The following is a 12089-nucleotide window of genomic DNA, read 5'->3' on the forward strand; positions in this document are numbered from 1 at the left end:
TACTGGGATTCCTTCCTCCTCTATTCTGCAAAGAAGTCTTGGCAGTAACGCGAGAGGAGGGAAGGCATATATTAGCTGGTATTGCCCCCACGGGGCGATGAGTGCGTCTGCGGTTTCTGCTAGAGGATCGCGGGAGCGAGCCACGAATCTCTGAACTTTCCTGTTGAATCGTGATGCCAACAGATCCACATCCGGGGTGCCCCACCGTAGGCACAACTGGTGGAAAACGTCTGGATGGAGGGACCATTCCCCCTGATCCAGGGTCTGACGGCTGAGATAATCTGCCTGCCAATTCTCCACCCCCGGAATGAACACCGCAGAGATTGCTGGAACAAATCGTTCCGCCCAGCGAAGAATGCAAGCCACTTCTTTGGCCGCTCGGACACTCTTGGTGCCCCCCTGGCGATTGACATAAGCCACGGCCGTGGCATTGTCCGACTGGATCCGAACCGGGCTGCCCTGGAGCTGCTCGGTCCAGTGAATCAGACAAAGTCTGATCGCTCTCAGTTCCAATACATTTATCGGTAACCTGGATTCTTCCGGGGACCAAAGTCCCTGGGCAGATAACTGACCAAGAATTCCTCCCCATCCGGATAGACTGGCATCCGTGGTCACTATCGTCCAATATATTGGCAGAAATGACTTTCCCTGGCTGAGCATTGGAGACCGAAGCCACCAAACCAGAGACTCTCTGGTCTGTTTGCTCAATCGTATCTGATTGTCCAGGGATTCCGATTCCATCTGAGAAGAATCTCTTGCTGAAGAATTCGGGTATGGGACTGGGCAAATGGGACTGCTTCGAATGAAGCCACCATCAACCCCAGAACCCTCATGCAAGTCCGAAGGGAAGACCAGCTGTTGGACAGTAACAACTGGACTGCTGTTTGAATCTTTCGGAGTTTCCCTACCGGAAGGAAAACTCTTGTCCTGACTGTGTCTAGAATTAGACCCAGATATTCGAGCCTCTGGGTGGGAACCAGAAATGACTTTTGCTGGTTCACCAGCCACCCGAATTCCTGTAAAGAAATCATAGTAATTTCTATGTTTTGTAGCAAGGTCTGAGGAGACTCTGCATGAAGCAGAAGATCGTCTAGGTAACCTAGAATCGATATACCTCTTTGGCGCAGAAGTGCCAACATTGGGGCCAACACCTTTGTGAAGACCCGCGGAGCCGTGGCGAGACCGAAAGGTAACGCCACAAACTGATAGTGGTTCTCCTCTACGGAAAAGCGTAGAAAACGCTGATGTCCTGCGAAAATGGGAATGTGAAGATAGGCGTCCTTGATGTCTATGGACGCTAGGACATCCCCTGGATGCAGGAAGGCTGCTACCGTGCGAATGGACTCCATTCTGAATCTTCTTATGTTGACGAAAGAATTGAGTGCTCTTAAGTCCAGAATTGGACGCACTTTGCCCTCTTTCCTGGGTATTGTAAACAGGTTTGAATCAAACCCTTGAAACCGTTCTGTCCAAGGAACGTGGACTACCACTCCTTGTTGTAGTAAATCTGTGACTGCTCTCCGCAGATCTTCTAAACGATCTGCGGATAGTCGGATATTGGAAGGGAACAATCGCGCCAGAGGGAGAGATCGAAACTCGATCTTGTACCCTGACCTTATGACTTCGCAAACCCATTTGTCCGGGATTCTGGAAAGCCATGGATCCGGGAACCGGCGAAGACGTCCCCCCACCCCAGTTATGGGTGGGGGCGCACCTTCAGGCTTTGAATGGTTTATCTTCAGGTCTGGAGGGGGCGGGCTTTTGCTTGCCCGACCAACGACCCCTGACGCCTCCTGCAGGAGCTTTGGAGGACTTAGTTTTTTCACCCGCTGGACGAAAAAACCTCTTGTGAGCAGAAAAAAGAAGGCCCTCGTCTTTGACGAGTTCCTCTACCTTTAAAATTTTGCGGTAAAAAGGTGCTTTTTCCACCGGTGAGATCCTTAATGATCTCATCTAAGTTGGCTCCAAATAGACGCTCTCCTGAAAAGGGGATATTAGCCAATGCTTTTTTGGAACCTTGGTCGGCTAACCAACCTTTTAGCCACAGTGTACGCCTGAGAACCACTGCTGAGACTGATGCTCGCGCCATTAATGGAGTGGCGTCTAACGCCGCATCACATACAAACTGTAACCCCTGTATCATTTGTTCCAACAAATCTGATACCGCCTGAGGGACTTCTTCTAAGTCCCGGCGTAACCACTTGGTCCATTCAGTTACAGCCTGCGAAACCAGACCAATAGCAATTATTGGTCTGAAAGCTGATCCAATCAAGGAAAACATGGTGCGAGACATAGCTTCTATCTTGCGATCCACTGGATCTTTAAAAGACGGAGCGTCTTCTAAAGGAATAACCGTGGCTTTATTCAATCTAGCAATAGGTGAATCCACCACAGGTGGTTCTGTCCATTTCTTAATAAGGGTTTCCTCAAACGGATAACGCCTGTCAATGCGTTTAGAAATATTAAAAGTGCGTTTTGGCAGACGCCATTCCTCTTCGATTGGATTGCCAAAACATTTGGGCAATGGAAAAACCTTCGCCACTTTGATGCGCTTTTTAGTCCCAAAAGGGATCTCAGTTTCAGCTATTTCTGATGGAATACCCTGTAACCTTAAAGTCTCTTGAACAGATACAATGAGTGCGTTTACCAACGCTTCCTCTCGGGCTATGGCGGATGCCGAAACATCCTCCTCACTGTCTGAAGAGACAGGACCCGAGACACCAATACCAGATGAAGTACCTGCAACTGCAGAAATAGGCTCAGAGTCTGAATCCGAGGTTTCAGATAATAAGGGGTTAGGCGGGGGTCGCTTTCTTGCGCCCTGTCCCTGACAAGCCACTTCCACCCGGGACACAAAAGTTTCCATAATAGCTGACAAAGATTCAATTGTCAATGGGGTGCTGGAGGATCCCGCAGACCCCTCGAGGGGATCCGGAGGAGATACATGAGTGGCAGGGTCCATGTTAATACAGGACACCTTTGCCAGCAGAACAAAAAAACTTTTTCTTTTTTTTTTTGTGTGTCTCCCCCTAGTGCAATAGCGCCCCTCAGAGTACCTGCTTCTCGATCCCAGAGAGAGAGAGAGGGACCCCCAGGGCTCACCAACCGATGCAGTGCAGTTTCCAACAAACTGCAGTCAGCGTCTGTCTTTACAGACTGGAAGGAGCTGTTTGCTTTTTCCCGGGCAGAAGGCGTGGCTCCGCCCCCTGTGTACGCCTTCCGGCGTTCCCAGCCCTCCACGAGGTAGCTGGGCTCACAAAACATGGCCGCCCCCATAGAAGAGACATAAGACTCCAAAAACATGGCGGCCGGCGTGACCTGAGGACATACATGCATTCGGTCTACGGCAAAATGGCGGCGGACCGCCGATATCGTCTTCCCAGCACATCCACCTGCACTCTGCTAAGAGGTGACATATGGATCTACAGAGATACACTGCACATAAGGTAGGATTATACCTCCTATGTCTGCTGTAATGTTACAGTCTGCTGAGTGTTAGCTCTTGAACCAAGTCCACTTCCCACAAACACATGCTGTATTACAAGGGGGACTTGTAAGTATCAGATATATACTGACCATATATGGAGGGGCCCATAATATATACTGCCTCATAATGAGGAAAAAAAGGGAACGTTTACTCACCATACCGAACCGACAGGCACCCTCTCTTCACAATACCCTCTCCACCGGGGTGGGGGTTTGTGGACGCCTCGACTCTCTGGTACCTGGCGTCCAAGCGAGACTTTTAACTCGCAAAGTCAGTCCCTTTACTGGGACTCCGTCGCGGCCGACCCAGCGCACTGGTCTGCACGCGCTCGTAGGCAGAAACCGGGGTGACCACTGGATCTCAACATCCAGCCCGTCGCCCGGCCCCGCATACTTACTTGAATATGTCGCGGCCGACCAAGCGCAATGCCATGGTCTGCGCGCGCTCGTAGGCCGGCTGGGGTGACCACAAGTGTCGCCCAGTCCGGCATTTTTTGCTTGAAGATCTCACAGGAAAAAAACACTGGAGAAAACTACCTAAAAAATGTCTTTTTCTTAAAGAAAAAAAGTCTTGCCAGGACCAAAAGATCCCAGCAAGGAACTTGGGTCCTTACTCCTGACTAGACAGAAAAAAACTGATTCCCTGTAGCAGAGAGAGGGAGGATATACCCTCAGGGACTGCCCCTAAGGTGGAGCCAGAACGTTTTGTCATTCTGCCTAGTCCTACTCCTGCGGAGACAACATAACCCAGCTCTTGAGAATCAAGAAGACTACGTCTGTCAATGAGCGATAGAGAAACAACAATATTTTTCCCAAAAAAAAATCAAAATGTTTAACATTTTCGGCCAATTTGTTTTATGCTACATAGGTTTGGTAAAAAAAAAAAAAAAAATATCGCAAAAAGCGTATTTTGATTGGTTTGCGCAAAAGTTATCGCGTTTACTAACAAAGGGAAAGATTTTTGTCATTTTGGTGGTTTTTTTTTTAACGAGTAATGGCAGCGATCTGCGATTTTTTATGGGACAGACATTGCGGCGGACAGATCGGACCGTTGACTGACATTTTTGACACTTTTGGGGTTACCAGTGACATTACTGCAGTAATCAGTGCTATACATATGCACTGTTACTGTAAAAATGACACTGGCAGGGAAGGGGTTAACTGTATTGGAGAGGGAGGGGTTAAGTGTGTCCTAGGGGCGTGTTTCTAACTGTGATGGGACATGTCTACTATTGTAAAAACAGATCAACGGTCCTACATAGTAGAACCGTCTGATCTCCATTTTTACACAGGGGAGAATGACAGGCGGCTTTGTTTACATTAGCCGCCTGCCTTTCTCCCTCTCTACCGACGATCGCCGAGCTGGCGCACGCTCGCCCGCTATTGGCTCACAAGCCAGTGACAGGCTAGTGACGTATATATACGTCACTTTGCCTGTCCGGGGCTGACCACCGCAGTATATGTACTTGCGTCGGTCGGCAAGTGGTTAAGTATTACAGAATGAGCATTATGCCTTTGTTTTACAGGGTTTTTTTTTATTTTTTTGTTTAAAAAGAGTTTATAACCTCTTTAAAAATGATAAATATATATTTTTTTATTAAATTAAACTCAGGCACTTACCTAATAGTTTCAATAATTTCATGTGCAGCATCATGGTGTTTATCCTGCAAAGACAAATATATATTTTTTGTTAATGAAATACACTTATCAGTGGTGCCCCAAGCAGTACGATTTTCATTTCTTTTCAGAGACTCCCTTGTGGAATAAGCAGAGGATTCTGTTAGTGTTAACCAATTAATGCAGCCGTTCCCATACTGAGGGCACACACATTTAAAGTGCTTACGCACAACAGTTCACATTATTGCCATAAATGAAAGTGAAGCTCACACACAAAAACACACACACGGTATCTCACAAAAGTGAGTACATCCCGCACAGTTTTGTAAATATATTATCTTTTCATGTGACACCACCTCAGAAATTACACTTTGCTACAATGTAAAGTAGAGCTGCACAATTAATCGTTAAAAAAAATCGTGATCTCGATTCACCCCCCCTGACTATCTTAAGGCTCCTTTCACATGGCCGCTCCGCTGCTTAAGTCCGCTGCGGGACTTTTTTTTTTTTTTCCACGGAGCGGATGACATTTCTGTCATCCGCTCCGTATGCCCGCATATCATCCCATCCGTTTGTGGATGATATGCGGACATAATGTAAGTATATGGCATTGCGGATGTCAGCGGATGACACCGCTGACATCCGATTTTCCTTCCTTTCCGTTTTTTACAGGGATGGAAAAATGGGGTTCTGTTCCATTCGTAAAAACGGAACAGAACTGAAAGGAGGAAAATCGGATGTCAGCGGATGGTATTCCGCTGACATCCGCAGTGCCATTCACTTACATTGATGTACGCAAATCATCCGCAAAAAAATAGGATGATTTGCGGACATACGGAAAGCAGCGGAGCGGCCGTGTGAAAGGAGCCTAAAACTGCAAAAACTGCATGTCCTCGATTTTTACTGAGCCGTTTTCTGCTCACTCACAGCTGTAAAAAAATTAAAAAAAAGTCTTCTGCAAATGTTTATCAACATTGTTAAAGCTGCTAGATAAGTATAAACAAAATGCTTTACAATGTATCTTTTCGTTCTTTCAGGCTGCATTCACATGTCAGCTTATAATCGCGGGCAGAACCGCCGCGGTTCCGCCCGCGATTCGGAGATTTATTGCAAATCGCGGGACGCCTAGCGTTGCCAGTTGATTTGCAATAGCCCCCCAAACGCCGAGCGATGTTGCCGCGATTTACGCCCGCCGAATCGCGGCAACATCGCGCAAACAAAATCGCGGGACGCAATACGCTCCAAAGAAGCTCTTGTACTTTTTTGGAGCGTATTGCGTCCCGCGATTTTGTTTGCGCGATGTTGCCGCGATTCGGCGGGCGTAAATCGCGGCAACATCGCTCGGCGTTTGGGGGGCTATTGCAAATCAACGGGCAAAGCTAGGCGTCCCGCGATTTGCAATAAATCTCCGAATCGCGGGCGGAACCGCGGCGGTTCTGCCCGCGATTATAAGCTGACATGTGAATGCAGCCTAAATCAAAGGAATGAACTTCTCCTGTAAGGGAGAGTAGTTTAACCTCTTAAAGTATTTTTTGCTAGAAAATTGCTTAGAACCCCCAAATATATATATATATATATTTTTTTAGCAGAGACTCTAGAGAATAAAATGGCGATCATTGCAATCTTTTATGTCACACGGTATTTGTGCAGAAGTCTTTCAAACGCAGTTTTTTGGGGAAAAAATACAAGTTAGCCCAATTGTTTTTTTATATAATGTAAAAGATGATGTTGCACCGAGAATCGTGATCTTTATTCTAAGCAAAAAAATCGTGATTCTCATTTTAGCCAGAATCGTGCAGCTCTAATGTAAAGTAGTGAGTGTACAGCTTGTATAACAGTGTAAATTTGCTGTCCCCTCAAAATAACTCAACACACAGCCATTAATGTCTAAACCGCTGGCAACAAAAAAAAAGTGAGTGCACCCCTAAGTGAAAATGTCCAAATTGGGCCCAATTAGCCATTTTCCCTCCCCGATGTCATGTGACTCGTTAGTGTTACAAGGTCTCTGGTGGGAATGGGGAGCAGATGTGTTAAATTTGGTGTTATCGGTCTCTCTCATACTAGTCACTGGAAGTTCAACATGGCACCTCATGGCAAAGAACTCTGAGGATGTGAAAAAAAGAATGGTTGCTCTACATAAAGATAGCTTAGGCTGTAAGAAGATTGCCAAGACCCTGAAACTGAGCTTCAGCACGGTGGCCAAGACCAGAGGTTTAACAGGACAGGTTACACTCAGAACAGGCCTCGCCATGGTCGACCAAATTAGTTGAATGTACGTGTTCAGCGTCGTATCCAGAGGTTATCTTTGGGAAATAGACTTATGAGTGATGCCAGCATTGCGAGTAGGGGGGTCAGATTGTCAGTGCTCAAACCATACGCCGCACAATGCATCAAATTGGCCTGCATGGCTGTCATCCCAGAAGGAAGCCTCTTCTAAAGATGATGCACAAGAAAGCCCACAAACAGTTTGCTGAAGACCAGCAAAAGAAAGACATCAATTTTTAGAAACCTCTCCTGTGGTCTGATGAGACCAAGATAAACTGATATGGTTCAGATGGTGTCCAGTGTGTGTGGCGGCAACCAGGTGAGGAGTAGAGACAAGTGTGTCTTGCCTACAGTCAAGCATGGTGGTGGGAGTTTCATGGTCTGGGGTAGCATGAGTGCTGTTGGCACTGGGGAGCTACAGTTCATAGAGGAAACCATGAATGCCAACATGTACTGTGACATACTGAAGCAGAACATGATCCCCTCTCTTCGGAGACTGGGCCACAGGGCAGTATTCCAACATGATAATGACCCTAAACACACCTTCAAGACGACCACTGCATTGATAAGCTGAGGGTAAAGGTGATGGGACTGGCCAAGCATGTCTCCAGACCTAACCCCTATTGAGCATCTGTGGGACATCCTCAAATGGAAGGTTTGAAGGTTGAACGGAAGAACGCAAGGTCTCCAACATCCACCAGCTCTGTGATGTTGTCATGAAGGAGTGGAAGAGGACTCCAGTGGCAACCTGTGAAGCTCTAGTGAGCTCCATGCCCAAGAGGGTTAAGGCAGTGCTGGAAAAAATGGTGGCAACACAAAATATTGACACTTTGGGCCCAATTAAGAAATTTTTATTTAGGGGTGCACTCACTTTTGTTGGCAGCGGTTTAGACTTTAATGGCTGCGTGTTGAGTTATTTTGAGGGGACAGCAAATTTACACTGTTATACAAGCTGTACTCTCACTAAAGTGTCATTTCTTCAGTGTTGTCACATGAAAAGATATAATAAAATATTTACAAGAATGTGAGGGGTATATTCTCTTTTGTGAAATACTGTATATGAGCACATCACATGATCTAAACTCAAATGATGTCATTTTTTAAATACTCATTATAAAAAAACTACAGGACAATGCACATTTTTTTTCCTTTTTCATGCCTACCAAACCACTTTTACAGCCAATTATATGTGTGCGTTTGGGGCCGTGCACTTACACGGATGTCACATTGGGAGCAGCGGCTGTTTCCGCTGCATCCCAACTGACAGTTATGGAACTGATTGCACGGGTATTCGTGGAACGGTGCATCCCATGCAGGTGTACATGGTCCTCACACAAGGCATGGATGCATATGCCCAGTGTAAATGGAGCCGAAGGCCATTAGTTTTATTTTTTTAGTTTTACTTTAGTAAATAAAAAAACTATCAAAACATTTACATTCATGCACAGTGTATGTACCCAAGCACATCAAGAACATAAAAGCTAAAGAATCAAATCTGTGTGTGAGATTGTTTTTGTTTTGTTTGTTTTTTGTTTGTTTTTTTGGTTGAGCCCTACTGGCATTTTACCTACCAAAAATCAATGGAGCGATGATAAGCGATTAATTTATTCTCCCTGGAGAAGAGACGCCTGAGAGAGGACATGATAGCGATTTACAAATATCTCAATGGTGATCCCAGCATAGGAAAAAACTATTTAGGCTCAAGGAGTGTAAGAGGACACGTGGCACCCAACGAGATTAGAGGAGAGGCGGTTTAACTGTAAGGGCGGTGAGAATGTGGAACTCTCTTCCACAATTTGTGGTAGCTGCAGGGAGTATGGATACTTTTAAGAGACTTTTGGACGTGCACCTCAAAGATCACAACATTCAGGATTATGGGAAATGATCATTGTCACTTTGACACACACACACAGTGAACTGGATGGTCTATTGTCTTTATTCAACCTCAACTACTATGTAATAACAACCCTGCATTAAGGCCCATACAGTTAGTTACCTTTGCTGTGATACATTGCTATACCGTACTTATGTTAAAGAGCACGGTTTCACATGTTGCGTTTGGGCACCCCGTTGATTTTAAATGGGCTGCCAACACATCACAATGCGTGTGTTCATGGATCTGCATCTGTTTTTTAAAACGTAGTGCATTGCAGACTGTTCACATGTGCTTTCCATTGCAATAAAGCATGCAAAGGTTTTGCTCTGCTTGCACAATGTGCTGGACTGCCATTCATAATGGATTACAATGCAACACACAAGTCAATGTGATTCAATACAGTCTATCATAAAAATGCACATTTTCCTCATCTTACCACAATTCACAGATGTAAATCCGCTCCGCAATGCTCTTTGCAAGTAAGCAACAACACACTTGAAGCATTTGTGCACGATGGCTCGTTGCAATATTTTTGTTCAGGTGCGTTGTAGGCCCAATTTAAGTTAACGTCTTAACCCAATACGTTAGTGTGCAAAAATACAGCACCTTAAACCCTCACATATACCCAGTGTACCCAGAGATGAAAACAAATCCTACACATGTTGTATCAGTTTATCTTCAGTATTCCCTTTTCTACATCCAACATAGTGCTGAATTTTTAAAGCTTGTCTGGGAGTTCAGAAAAAGGGGTCGAGAGCTTAAGTCACACTCTCAGTGAGGAGTTAGGAGAGTTTTGAGAGCTGATTGGAGGGAAAAGACACACCCCATTCACACAGCACACAGGAACAGAGAGAAGAAAAACCCCAATAGTGGGATTTATATAGCGCTTGCTAATATTAGTCTAAAATACTTTGATATGAATAATAAATAATGTGTATTATTTATAGGACCTCTGAAGATGTCATACGCTCTGACAAAACGCGCGTCAGGTGGAACGCACGCTGCACGCTCTGGGAGCCTGGTGGAACGCAAGCCGGTAGTTACCGCTCTCCACTCTTAAGCACCTTTCTCAGCAAGCGTAACTTAATTTTTTAACTACTTGTACTGTGCAATTAGCTACATTTAATAAAGGCTATCTTTTAATGGTACTGCACTATCTGGAGCACTTTATTTTCTCCCTAAAACGGACCTTGAGGATCGATATCCAGGAGAGGGATCCCGGATCACGGAGGGACTACAAGGCCCAGCAGATACCTCTTTCATGCCCAGGAGGCCATAAAGCCCTGAAGGTCTTTTTACCATATGGTAATTAAGACCCACTACATCTGGTGAGTGCATACCCCCTTTAATCCACACCTATCACGCCCAAGTACCAGCAGTTGGACTACTGGAGGATTCGCACCCAGCACCTGCACTTTATTATTTGGCACCGAATCTATACATGCACTAAAGTCACTCATGAACTTTGCATTTTCAACGTTTTGTGGCACAATCTTATCCTTATTTATTTGACATCACTATGCACTTTATAATTATATAGTATCCATTGTGCACAATTAGTGCAATTTTTATTGTGAATAATACTGTGGAATTTCTGTGCAGATTAATTTTAATATATTTATTGTGCATCATATAACACACCCACTTGTCATACACATTTATTATTCATATCACTGTATTTTAGACTAATATTAGCAAGCGCTATATAAATCCCACTATTGGGGTTTTTCTTCTCTCAACTACTACTCAATTTATAGCAGCTGCTATCACTATAATAACCTACTCTATATCACCTCTTTACATTAGGACTACCATAGGTATGAAGGATATACACCAATTTGGAGTATATAATCTTCTCACACAGGAACAGAGCTGAGGCATTTAATCAGCTGGAGATCCCTTCCATCTAACCCATCACCATCCCAACCACTTTAATGCACCAAAAGTAAGCAGAGATGTCTTAAAGGGCCCCTACAAATGAATGGCACTTGTATGTTGTGGTAAAATGAGCGTAATTTCTAGCACTTCATTTCTGCTAATCTGCCTTATGCATGGAAGTAAAAATGTTTTAAATACTTAATACTGCTATTAAAACGCATATGAGCTGGAATTTTAGACTTTCCCCAAGTGTCCTAAAATCCACCCAAACGGTGGGAAAAAAAAAAAAAAAAAAAAAAAGGTCTGAGTCTTTAACCACTTAATTCCCGGAAGATTTTACCCCCTTCCTGACCAGGGCCTATTTTGCGATTCGGCACTGCGTGATTTTGACGGACAATTGCACGGTCGTGCGACGCTGTACCTAAACGAATTTGACGTCCTTTTTTTCCCACAAACAGAGCTTTCTTTTGGTGGTATTTGATCACCTGTGCGATTTTTTGATCATGCGCTAAAAACAAAAAAAGAGCGACAATTTTGCAAAAACAACAATATTTTTCACATTTTTTTTTATATGAAAAAGTCCCCAAAATAAAAAAATGTAAAAATCAAAATGTTTTAACATTTTAGGCCAATTTGTTTTCTGCTACATATGTTTAGTAAAAAAAAAAAAATATAGCAAAAAGCGTATTTTGATTGGTTTGCGCAAAAGTTATTGCGTTTACTAACTACCGGAAAGATTTATGTCATTTTTATTTATTTTTTTAACGAGTAATGGCGGCGATCTGCGATTTTTTTTGCGGGACTGCGACATTGCGGCGGACAGATCGGACCCTTGACAGACATTTGACACTTTTGGGGGTACCAGGGACATTACTACAGTAATCAGTGCTATATATATGCACTGTTACTGTAAAAATGACACTGGGAGGGAAGGGGTTAACTTTATTGGAGAGGGTGGGGTTAAGTG

The 12089-nt window shown here is 44.5% G+C and overlaps 1 protein-coding gene across 2 annotated transcripts in view; it reads right to left on the minus strand.

Moving 5' to 3' along the window:
- DOT1L (DOT1 like histone lysine methyltransferase) overlaps positions 1-12089 on the minus strand; it is a 352682-nt gene that overhangs the window by 310801 nt on the left and 29792 nt on the right. For both annotated transcript variants that reach the window (XM_082247290.1, XM_082247289.1), the window contains exon 2: positions 5107-5150. In XM_082247290.1, coding sequence (XP_082103416.1) covers positions 5107-5150 — 44 coding nt within the window. The remainder of the gene's footprint in view (positions 1-5106; positions 5151-12089) is intronic.

This window comes from Pelophylax lessonae (assembly GCF_965119305.1).
Source record: "Pelophylax lessonae genome assembly, chromosome: 1".
Taxonomy (NCBI): domain Eukaryota; kingdom Metazoa; phylum Chordata; class Amphibia; order Anura; family Ranidae; genus Pelophylax; species Pelophylax lessonae.